At 44.0% G+C, this 15,800-nt stretch overlaps 1 protein-coding gene across 7 annotated transcripts in view; it reads left to right on the forward strand.

Annotated features, from left to right (window-relative positions):
* The window catches only part of FARP2 (FERM, ARH/RhoGEF and pleckstrin domain protein 2), an 89,576-nt gene extending 74,341 nt beyond the window's left edge, over nucleotides 1–15,235 (forward strand). For 3 of the 7 annotated variants that reach the window (XM_026077355.1, XM_026077356.1, XM_026077358.1), the window contains 10 exons: nucleotides 768–1,005; nucleotides 2,092–2,222; nucleotides 2,665–2,733; nucleotides 3,082–3,171; nucleotides 3,904–3,986; nucleotides 7,134–7,252; nucleotides 7,982–8,145; nucleotides 10,527–10,634; nucleotides 11,473–11,624; nucleotides 13,506–15,235. In XM_026077355.1, the coding sequence (XP_025933140.1) occupies nucleotides 768–1,005; nucleotides 2,092–2,222; nucleotides 2,665–2,733; nucleotides 3,082–3,171; nucleotides 3,904–3,986; nucleotides 7,134–7,252; nucleotides 7,982–8,145; nucleotides 10,527–10,634; nucleotides 11,473–11,624; nucleotides 13,506–13,596 (1,245 nt within the window). In that variant the 3' untranslated portion in view covers nucleotides 13,597–15,235. Of the gene's footprint in view, nucleotides 1–767; nucleotides 1,006–2,091; nucleotides 2,223–2,664; nucleotides 2,734–3,081; nucleotides 3,172–3,903; nucleotides 3,987–5,492; nucleotides 7,253–7,981; nucleotides 8,146–10,526; nucleotides 10,635–11,300; nucleotides 11,625–13,505 lie in introns of those variants that run through there. The other 4 variants (XM_026077357.1, XR_003255447.1, XR_003255446.1 and 1 more) reach the window with 4 other exon arrangements.
* Nucleotides 15,236–15,800: the final 565 nt, after the last annotated feature.

A 15,800-nucleotide genomic window follows, 5' to 3' on the forward strand; every position in this document is an offset into this window, starting at 1 on the left:
AGTCTGACTGCCTTCCTGTAATTGCACAACTCTCCTCTGTGCAGATATTGTTCCATAACGTTGTTGAATTCCAAAATATAAATATTTTTTAACTGCAGAGTTGTTTGTTCTGAAACGAAGTCACTTCTATTTGGAGTAGAATACCTTCGTGGGACAGTTACGCTTGTGTTGCAGAGACAGAACAATTATTCCACTATAGTCAATGGTTTGAAAAGAAATATAAAAGCACAGATAGGGAAATTTGGAAAATTTGCTGTAACTTCTATTCAGACCATTAACTTTCTCTGCTTTTGGCATTTCAGTGATGCATAGCGCAACATGCCAGTCTGTTCTGAGCCCAGTTGGTAGCTGTCTGCCAGTTTCTTTAATGGATAAATCTCACAGCTCACTTCTGCCTGCTCGAGCTTTAAAAGAGTCAGTAATCAACAAGAGTGGTTGTACAATGGGAAGGTATTAAGCAGTGGTACTACTAGCTGTTTTTGTAAAAGGCAAACATAGGCACCGCTACAATAAATAGCTAACAGAGAACAACTGGGCAAATACCAGTTTTGTTTTTTTTTAATACTGCTTTTTAATGAAGCGGTTAAAACATGTGATGATGTTAGCGTTATTTTTTGCCAGCATTTACGATGTATGTGCAGTCTTGGATTATATAATCGTCATTAGAGACAAGTAGAGAGGGGAGTAGACGTTTTTCCGCATTCACTATGAAATCTATTAAAGACTGTTCTGCTTTGATACTAGCAAATTTTTATATGATTCAACAGGAGTTTACCAGTTACTTGCAGAAGCACGATGAGGTCCTGACAGAACTGGAGAAAGCAACTAAGCGCCTAAAGAAACTGGAAATGGTTTATAAGGAGTTTGAACTGCAGAAGGTTTGCTATCTGCCGCTCAACACGTTTCTGCTCAAACCCATCCAGAGRCTGATGCACTACAAGCTGGTCCTGGGGAGGCTTTGCAAGCACTACACAGCAGAGCACCGGGACTACGCAGACTGCCGGAGTGAGTGAGCACTCAGCTGTTTATATGCTATTATATATATATATAGCTGTTACATATATGCTATTACCCATTCCTGTGTGTATACAGAAGTCTGCACATTCTCATCCTGTGGGAGACAGCAAGTGTTGCATCTACAAATTCAGTGTAAACTCTCGTTTTTTGCATTCAGAGTTTTATTTCTGTGTACAATTCACCTTTCTGACTCTTGCATGCACTATGTGAAACACGCAGGAGCTTTGATTTAGATCACTGAAAATTCAACTGCTAAATGAATGCTCTAATTTCAACATCCTGAAGAAAAAAAAAAAAGGAAAATACCAAATAGAAAAGCAGAAAACTGGCAGGAGTAAATACAGCTTAATTTCAAAGTGCCAGCTTAATTCAAAAAATGTTTAGGTTATGTTTTAAAATTAACTTTGTATTTCTTAAAGATTTTCAGTACCAGGTTTYGCCAGTCTCCTGTCATGCTCTGGTGCAGGGCTCCCAAGCTTTCTACAGTGGATAGAAAATTACCCTAACTGCTAGTTTGGAAAATGCAAAAGATAACTTTCATGTATGGTGTTCTGGTTGCACAGAATAATTATTTTTTCTGGTATTCCACAAAGTGTTTTTCTCCCCTTTAAGGCTAATATATCTTGGTCTTTCAACTCAAGCTCAGAAGTTACTTCTTTTTTTTGTCCCCTTTTGTAGGGGGAAAAAATGTAATGCTTTTTGGGGAACTCTCGGTCATTTATATGTATAAATGTGACAAAAAGGATTGTAGTGTCATGAGCATGCRTAAGAAGTTCCATTCATTTATAAAGTAATTTTGACAGAAATTGTTGTTTCTAACTTCTGAATTGACTTTTGGCTAAGTGGTAATAACTTTTTTAGATGCGCAAGATGCAAGTTACCAAATAATCTCCAGAAATACAGAAAACACTATTTAGTCTCTGTGTTGCCCCTATACTGCTGTAAAATGTGTTTTGAGAAAAAACACTGTTATAAATCTGATTATCATTTCAGATTCAATTTTGCAGTGATAAAACTTGTGGCCTGGGTTTTGTACGCTCTGTTCTGATCTTGTGGGCGCTGTTTTGCTTTCAGATGCGCTGAAGGAGGTCACAGAAATGACGTCTCAGCTACAACACAGCCTGATCCGCTTGGAGAATTTCCAGAAGCTGACAGAGCTGCAGCATGACTTAATCGGCATAGATAATCTCACAGCACCTGGAAGGGTACGTAACTTTGCTTAGTTTTCAGAGCCTTTATTGTTTGTTTGTTTGTTTTTATTACCAAGGAAGTGCGTTTCAACAATGTATTTACTTGCCATAACCTTTCTCTATATATTTTATGGAATGATGTAAAGGCTTTGTATGATAATTGTCTTTATAGTTGGTCACATTTTCCTTTTGGTGATGTTCTTATAGGGAATTAGATCAAAAATACTACTGTTTAGACTCTGGGTACAGTTTCATGTTTCCAGTACAACAGATACTGGATATACTGGGATGCTTTGCTCTATATTTGGGTGGGAAGCAGTACGTCATGTATTCGATGGGAAGTGRTCATTGCTGGGCATCGTTCAACATCTGTGTACTCTGGGTTGAAATAAAGCATCAAAATTCTGTGCATTGGGGAAAGATCGGGCTTTTTCTGACTTTTTCTTTTTCTCTGCAGGAATTTATCCGGGAAGGTTGCTTGTACAAGCTTACTAAAAAAGGTTTACAGCAGCGGATGTTCTTTCTGGTGGGTGCTGCTTCTGGTTTTCATAAACCTAAGGGGTTTGAGATAAAGCTGCCATGAAACTGTTTTCATGTTGAGATTTTCTTATATGCGGGGGGGCTGTGAAAAAGCAGTCCATTCAGGTTGTTTCTTTGATGGCACAATCTGTTAACAGAATTTTGGAAGTTAATTGCCTCTAATATATATAAACATGATTACTTTTAAGGGAAGTAGCCAAACTGATGGAGGACTGGTGCTTTTTCCTGCTTCTATAGTGTTTTTCAAACAACAGGTTTTAAAAAGATGTCAAAAAATACTTGGCACTAACTACTGTCTGGAGAATATTGATTGTGTTCTTCCTCCATTTTTCAGTTCTCAGATATGTTGCTGTACACAAGCAAAGGTGTTACGGGGACAAATCAATTCAAAATTCATGGACATCTTCCTCTGCACGGCATGTTGGTAAGTGGTTTCAGATTGCATCACAGTGTTGAAGAAATGACTTTGCTCTAAGGCAGGTCAAGGCGTTCCTTCTGGGCTGAGATGACCAAAGTAGCAACCTGCTCCAGAGCCGGTCAAAGCAGCCTTGCTGTCGTTGTGGCCTGTGCTGCTGCTGATCATGGACTGGACCTTCAGCAYGCCTTAGCCTTGCTGCTAAACACAGGGTTGTCTGCAGGTGATAAGCTTATTCCTTCCCTCTCGTTAGCAAAACAGCTGGAATGCACCTGTTTGACGAGTCATTTTTACATTGCTATGAAAGATCTGGGAATATGGATTTGTCCTGCCATTTTTTCCCCTGCACCTAGGCATAAAATCAATCCCCCTGCATCCCCACCTGCATGTTTTAACGGAACTGTTCTTTCTGTGTTTGATTTGCAGCTAATAGTGCTCGACCCACCGGTAAGTAATAAGTTGAATCCTGCTCAGAATCCTCCTCAGAATCCTCCTTTTTAGGTCCTGTTGGATGTGGTGCTGTGCAGCTGCAGATGTGGCATTAGAAGCACACAGTATAGATTTTTGTGTAGAGCCAAAATAGGTTTGAATTAGGTGGTTTTTATAAAAAGTAGCTGTTTTGCACTTACTGCAACTGTGTTGTTGTGTTGTGACCAAAATTCCTAGGCAGCCAAAGAGGAGAGTTTTGAGTATTTATCGGTCACTGGGCAGTGATGAGAAAAACCTTTTCTTTTTCTGCAGGTGGAGGAGAGTGAGAATGAATGGGCTGTCCCACACTGCTTCACAATCTATTCAGCGCAAAAAACCATAGTAGTGGCAGCGAGGTAATATTTATTTTTCCTCAGTTGCACGTAGGTTAATAGGTGTCTCCTCCAAAGACTTAAAGTTTGATTACTTAGCGCAGAGCCAGAGTGGTGTTTCATGTGTCCTTTGGAAAGGACAACTTAAAAACAAATATATGACACTTCACAGTTCCTTTATCAATATTGTTCTTCAGGAAGGAGTGATTTCAGCAAGCAAACAGTACATTTTTAAATGGGCATCAGCAGCAATAGCGTTGCCATTATATTGTTTCCTAGTCAGCTGAGCTGCCCGTGACATCCTCAAAGCAACTGCTGTAAAGCAGGAGACAAACTGAAATCTAAACATACAAATATTTTAGAGACCACAAAGAATTAAAACCCAGAACATGCAAATTGATTTAAGGAGGGGAGAGTTCCTGGATAGATCTCATGGAGGAAGCGGCGAGGTGAGAGAAAAACGAAAGGTTGGCTTGGAGAGCAAACCAGTTTCTTTTCAGCGTAACTTTTCCCTCGGCGTTGAGTTTAGGGTGAGGAGTTACCCCTTCCTGGCTGGACCATCCAGGCAATAGCAGCTAGAGCAGCTCCTGAAGAGGCAGAGAGGGGAAGGGCAAGAGCAGCGTCACACCTGAGGGGGGGAGGAGGAGGAGGAGGAAGACAATTTGGAGCATCCCAGCTGGGTCCTTAGGGTGCTGCAGCCTGGGACCTGAGCCCTGCGATGTGCTGGGGCTGCCTCCCAGAGGAGCTCGCTCTGCCTCCTCTGCACCCGCAGGRAGCACCCGCTCCCCCCGACAAGCAAAGCGAAGGTGTCTGGTGGTCGGAGGCTGCATGGGGAGCTCCAGGGCTGGCAGGCAGATGCATCAAAGCCACACAGGCAGGAGCAGCTTTCCCCAGCCCGCAAGATGCCGCCTGTCTGGGATAGATCCAGCTTACACGAGAAAATCCAGACAAGCCAATAAAAAGCTCCCAGGCCCCTACTGGGATTGCTGCCTCCCTGGCCTGTGAAGAGAGAAGACAACAGTCCTGCGAGGGGGAGCCTGGGGCTTTGGCTCTTTCTCCCTGCCCTGGTAGCAAAGCAGGTAGCTGCCTTCGGAGCTGAGAAAAGAGTTCGGCAGCAAGGAGCGCCGGGTTTCTTACCTCTGCGGCCAGGTGCCAGCACCCAGCAGGCCCTGTGCGGCGCGGTTCCTGCACCCGTTGGTGCCGATTCCCAAGCATGAAACACTCGGGAACGAACGGGCTGGTCTGCCGCAGCAGGACCCTCGCCGCTTGGGGAAGCGAAAATGCCAAACCGCCCTGGCACCAAAATGCTCTCTCTGCAGTAACTCACGCCTTTATGGGTTTTGGATAGACAGTAAAAAATGTGGGCAAATAGGAYTGATATCACGGTCAGAGATGTGATTTGCAAAACCAAGCTTTGCTTATATGCAACAGTTATCCCGCTGTAACTTGCTTTTCCTGTAAATGGTTACAGTGGACGCATAAGCTACCACGCAGATTTTGCAAGTGTTAATTCAGCTGTTCATCACACAGGTTGCTCTGGCTAGCCTGCTCTGAATCCACCTGAGGATGGTGTAGTTCAGTTTGATACGCTGATGTATCCGTCCTGATGATCTTTCCACTCACCTGGCAAATCCATGCTGTAAAGGGACTGGAGGTGCAAAGCGGCTGGCTAAGTCTGTGCTGCTCTTTAGTTGAGTGTGTCTAAGTCCTACAAGCGTTTGTATTTCAATGTTATTCTTCAATGCTGTCCTTTTTGCCTCTATATCTGAAATGTAATAAGGATGTCTACACCTAATCTCTCAGGATCAGCTTTAGGCGGCTTTGAACATCTACGGTTCCCTTAAAAAGCAGCTGGAGTTGTGTATGTTGGGAATGCAGAACTGGAGCAGTGAATCTCAACTTTTAATTTTCTGGGKTTTTTTTACTAGTTAATAGCTCCCATTCTTGAAAAATAACTATTATTGAACATTTATCAAATCAGGTAGGTAGTGGCATAGCGGCCAGTACTTTTTGTATGCTCACATATTCAGCCAGCAAAGCTTTCTTTTTTTCTCCATTTTTTTTATTCCAGTCTGATGCCTGAAAATGTCAAATATTTTTAAGGTCAACCATTTCTAGGCAACTGTGAGCCAAAAAGTGTCTGAAATGGTCTTAAATTCGGAAAAGTAAATATATTTCTTTCTACCTTGTCATAACTTGGAAATAGTTCGAAGGGTTTTTTTTCTTTGACTTCTTCCCCTCCCTATCTATCAGAAAAAAATCACCGCTGGGCTTAGACCATGCTTGGGATTTGCAATCGGAATGGAAAACTTCCAGAAATTTATGAGCTACTGAAAAAGGTGGTTACAAAAAAAAGGTTCCCCATGGAACCGCTCGACCAAATACTCTGTATAAGCGTATGTAACACTTTCAACAAAACCTGTGCAAGCAGAAGGTGTAGCAGGAGGAGAAAAAGAAATGCCAGGGTCATGTTCGATTCCTGAAGGAAAAGTTTTGTGCTGTTGCATTGCAATGAATATAAATGCCAATACTGGAGGAWTAAAGTTCTTTCCCTGTAAACATGGCATCAGCCGTGCAACCTATAATGGGAACCGTGTGGGCTGGAAGAAATCCTCATCTTCCTGCACGCTGTGTTTTACTTGCTTGAGATGAAAGATAAATAATATATCCCCTATAAAAGCCGTGCTATCTTTCAGGTTGCCTTTCATTCTCCGAACCGTCCTTTCCAGCGTGGTCATAACCACGCATCTCCAAAGTGCTCTTATTAGTTTTTTTTTTAGAGTGGAAGCATGATTTTGTATTTGAAATAGCTAGGAGGCCCTCTGTGTGAAGAACAGTGGTGATCTAGACGGGGTAGTTACTCCTCTGAGTATGATAGGGAGATTTTACATGGTCTTTTTTATGTCTAGTCATTCTTTCTTATCAGCCCAAATTCTAAAATGGTTATTTCAAACTCAGGTGGCTTGAAAATAGCAGTGAAGGCTCTATGAACTCAGTTTCCTATCAGCAAAGCTGGTAATCATGTTTTGGAGGATTTTTTTGTTGGTTTTTTTTCAATGGAAAAGGACGGCTTTTCATTTTGGGCAGGGAGTTTTGCCTCCCTTTGGAAATCCAGCGCTCTGCCACAGCTGTAGGGCCGGGCTGTCGCCATTCACGCTGTTTGTCTTGCAGTACCCGCCTGGAGATGGGGAAGTGGATGGAAGACCTTAACATGGCAATCGAAATGGCCAAGAAATCTACTGAGAAAGCTGACATGCTTCTGGAAAACTCGGTGTGCAATCGTTCCAACAGTAAGTGGTGTTTTCTGCCTTCTCGAGCAGCGTGAGGCGATATGTCCTTTTCTTTTTTTTCTGTTGGAAATTTGATGACRTAAATGGTATATTTTATCATTCTTACGGTAATGGAGAGCTCTTGTCCTGTTTTATTTGGAATAAATATGCTTGTCRTCTTAGACTGGTGTTCCTGGTAGCTTTAAACACAGCAGAGATACTCCAGYTGCAGAACTGTTAATTTTATTGGGTCCTTATTTATCTCTTATCTACATCTTTTCTCCATTTAACAATGTAATATGTTTTCTKGTCCARAAAAGTTGTCCTTGCAGGTCAGCARGTTCTTCTGTAGCCCAGCGTTCTCGTGCCCGTCTTTGGTGGTGTTATGGATGTGATGAAACACGCAGTATTCCTTCTTAGAGCACTTTTTCCTGGTCCTCGCTGAGAAGGGACTCTCCTTTCAGACCTTTCCTTGGAGTGGGTGCTGTAAAATGCTCTCCTCCTTTAAGACTGCTTTTTTTTTTAATTTTATGCAATACTGAGTCAGCTGCCCCAAGCAGAGCTGAGTAACGAAAGGCAAAATGATCTGCTCAGAATGCCTTTTAGATGCTGTATAACAAATTCAGATYGACTTATTTTAAAACTGGATCATAGCAGAAGAAAAAGAGTTATTCTGAGGAATTCCTGCTCTTCTCRCTGTCTTTGTATTGCACAGTTTTCTTAAACGGCTGCTGAATTCTCCTCCCCCAGGATCCTCTGATGAGGTCTCTCTAGAACAGGAGTCCGAAGATGACATACACTCTTCTCGTAGCTCCTTGGACAGGCAGAGCCACCACCGTGCCAACACAACCATGCACGTGTGCTGGTACCGCAACACAAGCGTCTCCATGACCGACCACAGTGTGGCCGTTGAGGTACCCCGCAGGGCGCAGCTCTCCCGTCTCTCTCTGTCCGTCTTGGCTCGCTCGGCCTCTGCTCGTCCTCCACTGCATGTTTCATGTTGCCTTCGAAGCATTTCTGTGGCCGTGAGAGAGCACAAGCGACGAAAAGGCCGCTGCATGTCTGCCCGTCTTTGTGCATGTCTGTGCGTCTGCGTACGCCAGCACACTGCCGTCCCTGCGGCAGGGCTCTGTTTCAGCAAATGCCCTGAAAGAGGGAAATGAAAAGGAGCTCCAGGATATCCCTAGGACCGAATCGTTCATCTGGGTTTCATGAGCCTTGCTGGGGGCCGATAAGTTTGTGTTACCCATCAAGGGTGTTTTACTTTAGGGACTGGCTCTGACCTACTGTGAKCTCATATCTGGGTCGGTTAGCTACTGGGCTACTTCTAGAAGAAACCAGTGCTTTAAACTCAGTGGGGAGATGCCGTTTCTGCCCTTCCCTCGCTGGCMCGGGTGAGGGGCACGAATTGGGCAGTGCCATTTTACACAGCGCGGTGTCATGCTAAATAGAGATTTACCGTGTGCTGTTTGTGCTGCTGCTACCCCGGCTCTTACCGCTCTGCCCGGGTTGATGCGGCACGTGCATTGATGGTGCGTTTCTGCGCTGAATCCCGCAGATTTCAAGACAGATGTCTGCCCAGAGTTCCCTACGGAGAGTGCTGCTYGCGGCGGCGCCTAGATTACCTTTCAGCGGCTGTTCTGCAGGGTCAGTTAGTTAGGACGCCCTCCTGCAGGCCGTCGTCCTCGCAAGGCTTCCGCAAGCGGGGACGTACCAGAAATACCTCGAAGAGAAAGAGGAGGTTGCTAACTAGAGAAACAGCAATAGTTCAGGATGCTGCGTCTGTGTATTTGTACCTTCCTCCCTTCCTTGCCCTGCTTTTTGGTTTAATGGTAGGAGTTCAGGGTTGGGCACTGAAGCTTCTGTGTTCCCATGCCGCGTATAGCATACCAAGCAGCTCACCGATGGAAATTTTGTAGCTATGTCACATTGGCTTAGGGTCCAGAAGTTGTACGTTTTAGCCAGCAAAGAAAGTGGTTTCTGGGGAACAGCCTTCCTTCCCATGACGATAAGACTTGTGAAAGGCACCATTTTACTGTTTTATATCCAGATAAGGAGACCTGCCTGCTGCAGGCTCTGGGATTAAATGTGTGAGTTCTTACGGCATCCTCTTGCTTTCGATCTCTTTCACGTTCTAACGCCACCATTTTTTTCCACAATCCATTTTCCTTTAACAGATGCTTTTCTTGCATCACTTTTCTTATCTTAATGTTCTGTTTTTCTCTTTCTCTCCCCCTTTTCTCTGCTCAGTTTTCTGCTCTCTTGCTGTTTCTCCAGAGCTTCCTCCTCGCTCTTTGCTGGGCCAGGCCCAACGGCCCAACACAATCACCCATGTTTGCTGGTACCGGAACCAGAGTCTGTCCCTGTCTGATTACCTGTGCATGATTCAGGTAAAAATGCCTCTCAAATTCTGCACTGGTGGGAGGAGCCATGGGATTCCAGACAAAATTTGCTACTGCTTGCTCCATAATTGCGTAGTGGACCTTATATGTTGTACTAGCATGAGGATGCCTCATCCATCCAGCAGTTGTAATGTTGCCTCGATACAGGACTTCCTCCTATTTGTGCTTCCCCAAATGGTTCTTCATGTTATTCTGCTGTTTATTCTGTCTTTTTCTTTAATTCTAAAATCCACTTGCCATCATCCCATGCCGTAGGTTTCCTTATCCCGCTGCACCAATGTTCGGTGGCCCCRACTCCAGCATGCCAACGTTTAACTTGCGTGGCGCTTTCCTGCAGCCTGCTTTGCTTCCCAGAGCTGCCGCGTTCTTGTCCGTCGCTCTGGCCTCCATGACCAGTCTTTCTTTCCTCTTCTGCTTTATTTTCCTTCTCGTGCAGTGGGGTGTTTTGGGTTTTTCCACRTGTGAAAAAGGTAAATGAAGGGATGAATGCCTTTGTGGCTATTCCTTTTCCAGGCATGTTTTCCTGACTGTAGACTGCAAAGGACAGTGGTAGCTGGACTGCTGAATGAGTGCAGCACTCTCCTTTGCCTTGCCTGGCATGACTCTGAGATACAGCGAACAGCTGAACGTAGAGTAACTTTACATTCGGGGAGAGAAAACGCCAGGTGGTGTGCAAAGGGAAAATAGCTGCTGTGCAGAATTAGGGAATTGAAGATGCAAAGTCATTCTGTTGCCGTATGAAATATCCAAGAGGCCTTTCAGAACGTGGGAACGAGAGCTGTCAGCTGTATCAGGGAGCCTCAGGCTTTTTATCCGCAGCAGCGCTCTCTGTCTTTTTCTCAAGGACAAGCGATCCGTGATTTCACATCAGTTTTCTTTTCGTTCCCTCCTAGAATCAGCTTTCGGGCTACTTGCTGAGGAAGTTCAAAAACAGTAATGGCTGGCAGAAACTGTGGGTCGTCTTCACCAACTTCTGTTTGTTCTTCTACAAAACGCACCAGGTAAGCAAATGTACCTGAGACGCTGAAAGAGCCAAGTTGAAGATGTTGGATGGAAACCGGAATYGTTTGCTTTCAGCCATCGGTACTGCTCATGGGTATTTGAAGGGGAGTAACAAACGGAGGAGTAGGTAGTGAGTAATGAAGTCTCTGCAAGGTGAAGGGCCTTTCTTACAGAATTTAATCAGGATATCCGATTCTGCTAATGGGTACTGACCTCAGCRTGAGGGAAAGATGTCTCATAACGTAGTGACTAACGGAGGTCAAGGACCCTTTCGTCAGTCACTGCTCTTTTCTCTACCTACCTGCTGTGCTGCTCTCACCTCTTGGGTTCAGCACGGTTAAACAGGCGCCAGCGATTTCTCYGCCTGTGGTGTGGTCAGTGCCTGCTTTTGTAATGATCGTTGCTGCGGTGCAACCTRTGCCTTTTCTTCTTATTAACCCAATAAACTGTGTTTATTTTATTTGGRCTTCTCGCCTGGAGGGTACGTTTCTTTTGGGACGGATATTTTTGCTTTTATGCTGGATCCGTGCTTGAAATTTCAGAGAGACAGTGAGGAGGGAGAAGGGGAGAATCCAGGAGGCAACGAAAGGCAGGGGAATAGAGGCAAGTAGTTTTATTAAAACAGTGAAAGCAGTTGAGGAAGATTTCATTATAATCTATCGCAGGCCTCACAAGAGATGAAAAGGCAGCTCCTCCTCCCATTCTCTCCTAAGCAAAGTACTGAGACCTTCTTAAGTCTTCAGTCCAAAAGAGCAAGCGCACGTTTGGGCTTGCTGTCTCTGAGCTGTACGGCAGCRGATGCCTTGCACTAAGACCTGTGCTATTGGGCTGTTCCAGGACGATTATCCTTTGGCTAGTCTCCCGCTCCTTGGCTATGCGGTAAGCTCCCCCATGGAGGCGGACGGCATTCAGAAGGATTACGTCTTCAAGCTGCAGTTCAAGTCCCATGTGTACTTCTTCAGGGCTGAGAGCAAATACACCTTTGAGAGGTAATTTTATGTTTTCTTTGTCCGTCTCAGAACACAACGTTCTGTTAGTTCATTAGCTGATAATCTAGTTATGATATTTAGAGCTCCCGACCATAATCCAAGTGACCTTCCAAAACATCTAGCACATTCCCAGTGAGAAAGTTCCCTTCTTCACACCCATAAAGTTTGCAGATCCCTCCTCTACCAGACCCTTCCTCCTTGCGGGGGAAAAGACGGGGATTACAGCTAGAGCTGTAGGCTCTGCTTCGTCCAAAGGGTCCCTTGGAGCTGGAGAGTAGCATGGATGGAAGGGCTGTGAGATGCTCAGTCCTGCTAGGTCTAGGAAGTCAGATTTCTAGTTTTTTGAGAGTTTTGTTAAGAATACCCCTTTTTTCCTCTCTACCTCCGAAGAAACGGGAGTTATAGCTCRGGCCTGAGAGCAAGGAGTGCAGCGCTGCTTTTTGGTTTGATGCTTTCTCATTTTTAGCAGATGCTTCCAAACATGGTCCAAAGTGAATCATGTTTAAAATATACCATGTACAAAGGTTTATTCTTACAAAACCTATGTAAAACCTAAAACCATTTTCTTTTTCTCAGAAAGCAAGAGCTCTTATTTCAGCATAATTTGGCAGTATTCCTRTGTAATGGATATTATCTTTTACATTGCTTTCTGCCTCGCAGCATGGTATTGGGGTTTTTTTGTTTGTTTTTGGAGTGCTTTGTTACTGAGAAGTCACCACGTACTTCTCCCTTCCTTGGGAGAGCATCGCACATTTGTGAGCAATGTACGTATCAGCTCCCTGAAGTAGCAGAGTTATGCTCTTTAATCCCCCAGCTTCATATAGCAATTTCAAGGAAAAAATCTCTAATTCACAATTGCTATTTGTCTTGCTTTTTTCATTGTTGCTATGTTTTCTTCCGTATTAACAAGAATTGAGAATCTGTTACATAATTAGTTGCAAGAAAAGCAGTCCATATGACTTAAGAGGACGGGCTGGCAAAATTTTTCTAAGGTAAAAACTGAACCGGAGAGTTTCTGTACAGTTATAAAAGACTACAGTGYGCTCTAATAAAAGCTGTCTGGCGCTCAAAGCACTGTACATCATTCCTTGGACAGGCATCCTTGTTCTTTAGTGTGTTTATCACAYCTTAAGCTAGGTTTAGCACAGTCAAAAATTAGTCTGTAAGAGCAGGAAGTGCAAGTTCATACAATTTTTGGATTGCCCCTTAAAAAGAAAAAGGAAAGATTTGCCAGTATACCTCCCATTCCAGTGCTGGCTCTTTTCTTTAGAGACATAACTTGGGTCTACCCTGACCTTTAGTTTAACGAAGGATCCTGTTTCATTTATTATGTCTTGGCCTTTCCAGCTTTCAGGAACACGCTTGAGCAACCTGAAAACGTCAGATATCCAGAACATGATGGAGTTGGTGAAACACTTCAGCTGGATGTAGGGAACGTCTGATGTCTGAAACGTTTTGTGTTGGCAGTCTTCCACACTGACTGTAGTCAAAGTGGGAGAACCAACTCACAGTCTGTTCACAAGTTGCCCTAACTATTGGGGAAATACAGATGGAAATGTCAATAAAAGAGARTATCTGTTAGGGCCCTGAGACTTTTCCTGATGTGATATGATGTATATGCTCTAATTGCCCCAGTCTTCTTCCTCAGTTATTTTATTTATTTATTTTTTTACCTATTCATTTGAAGAATTAACTTATTTACTAAAATGAAGTGATTAGTTTCCTAAAGGAGTTTTAAGAGAGAGGTAGAAAAAATGTTTTGTGAGGTCTGGTCAAAGTAATGCAATTCATAACCAAAGCACAGGATTGTGGTGTGCAGCTTGAGGCWTAACTGAGTGAGGGGTTGAGCATCCTAACGTCCTGTTACTTCTTTCTTACCAGGTGGATGGAGGTGATCAAGAGAGCCACCAACTCTCCAACCAGATCGAACCTGCTGCTTCCAAAGGATGAGAAGGATAGTCACACAGACTGAAGGGGGGCAGAGCTGGATCTCTGCTATAAACATAAGTAAAAGAGGTGGGTGGAAGCAGGAGTCCCTGGAGCGGATAAAGCAAAGAACCAGGATGCTCATTTCCACCTCGTATGGAAAGTGAGAGCGAGGGAGTTACGGCCTGRGATCACATCCACTCTGCATGGTATGGAAGAGGGTCAAGTCTGCTCCAGTTGAACCTACTTAGAGAGAACCTAACTGCAGAACTCCGGTGTGCACACATTGTGGAAGGTATTTTGTTCCAGTTGTACCAACTCTGTACCGTAACACCCTTGCCTGCCCTGAAGGCAAATGACACCTCTTTTTACATTGTGACTGGGTGTCAGCATATATGAGAGAAAAATAGCGGTTGTCAGTGGTGGGTTTGGCTCACAGCTGCTGGTGTCAGGCTCGCTGGCTCCCAGAAGTTCCCTTCCCTGATGCTCAGCATGGCTGGCTATACAACTGCTGTCTTACTCGCTGCTGTTAACGTCAACCTGTTGGCACAATCTTCTTAGACTAACGGGGTCCACAGATATATTAGCTTAAACAAGGTTAATTTTGAACAGRAACTGCAGCTCTCATAGAAGAATTCTGCTCTTTGGAAACTGTCATGGCAACAGTTTTCCAGGGGAAGTGGGAAGAYTGAACCTCTAAGCTGTTGAGGTGTCAGTATTGTGTGTTGGTCCAGCTAGGGTGCGTGGTTTTTCCTTAGAAGTCTGCTATGTTGCATGCTGAGAAGGTCAACTGCTATTCTCATATTACAGCTCCAGTGTCTCTTCATCCTGTAGCAGGTATTACTTAAGGCATGGGATGGCAAACACTCTGTCCGCCCTTATGTGGGTGATCTTTTCAAGGCATTTAAGCAATATAGGAGGACAAGCTCCTCTGAAAGTCACTGTTGCTTGTGCTTCTGTGTCACTTAAAGACTTTTGAAAATCCCTATTCTTACTTTTAAATATGGGGTGGATCCATCTTTCATTTCACATGAAGGTGTAAAAGTCACTGGATTCTAGATGGAGCATTAGTGTCTGTGGACTCTATTAAATCTCTGTATCAAATCTGAAGTGCTTGCTGTTTGTTCTGTTTTTGTAAAGCTGTCGTATCTGGTTGCCCCCACAGAAGGAATGAGATAAGCTAACCACCACAAAATGCTGTTGGATATGGTTTCGATGGGCTCTAGGGACTCTGTTTATATTTTAGATAGAAAATTATTTGTGTACTAGAAGAAGGAACGATGAACTTGTGTAGTGAAAGAAAAATGGAAGTGTTGCATGTTGTGAGGATGGAAGAATGCCGAGATYCTTGTGGAAAATGGAAAGTAGAGAGGCCAGCACATGCAGTCTCCTCGGCCGTTTTAGGTTATGGTCTAAAATACATGCTGAATGAGAAAGGATGAGGATTCCAGAGAGATTTCCAGACCATTCACTTGGCATTTGCTTCGTAGAGAAGAGCGACTGCAGATCCAGTCTTCACTGCCACTGTCAATGACCATTGTCCAGTGTAAGTTAAATGTACTTAATTTATTAGTGTTTTCATTTTTTAAAATGAACTGTTGTAGGTGTGTGAATGTGAATTGACTAGGTATGTTATAACCTAGCTGAATGTGACTGTTCAAAGTAAATAGCTTCTTGGTATAAAACAATCTCAGCCTCTTATTCCTGGGCACATCATCCCCRTCAGTTGGGGTGTTCATGGGAGGACGGATGGTATCTTCACAGGAGCCTTGCATTTCCTCAGGCCTGAGAGAAGAGGTTTCACACCCCTAATTAATGGGTTTTGCAGTTCAGCTGTTTTCCTAGATGATACCGACTGCTCCTTTGTCACGTACGTATCGGCTACCTGACACAGCAGAGTTATGTTCTTTAAACCACCGGCTCCATGTAGGGATTTCAAGGAAAAAATCTCTAATTCACAATTGCTATTTGTCTTGCTTTTTTCACTGTTGCTATGTTTTCTTCCATATTAACAAGAATTGAGAATCCGTTACATAATTTATTGTAAGAAAAGCGGTCCCTAAGAGGACAGGCTGGCAAACACTGGTGGAGTGTTTTCCTCTTTAATGAGAGCTCTCCCCTGCAGTTACAGCCCTTTGCTGCTCTCCTGCCAGGAAGCTCCGTAGTAGCAAGTTCCAGAGGGGAAGAACAGGGTCTCTGTCAGCAATTGGTGGTTTCTGACCAACTCTCCACCATCTCCTTATCCCAACC

This window comes from Apteryx rowi, unplaced genomic scaffold (assembly GCF_003343035.1).
Source record: "Apteryx rowi isolate R43461 unplaced genomic scaffold, aptRow1 scaffold_450, whole genome shotgun sequence".
NCBI lineage: Eukaryota > Metazoa > Chordata > Aves > Apterygiformes > Apterygidae > Apteryx > Apteryx rowi.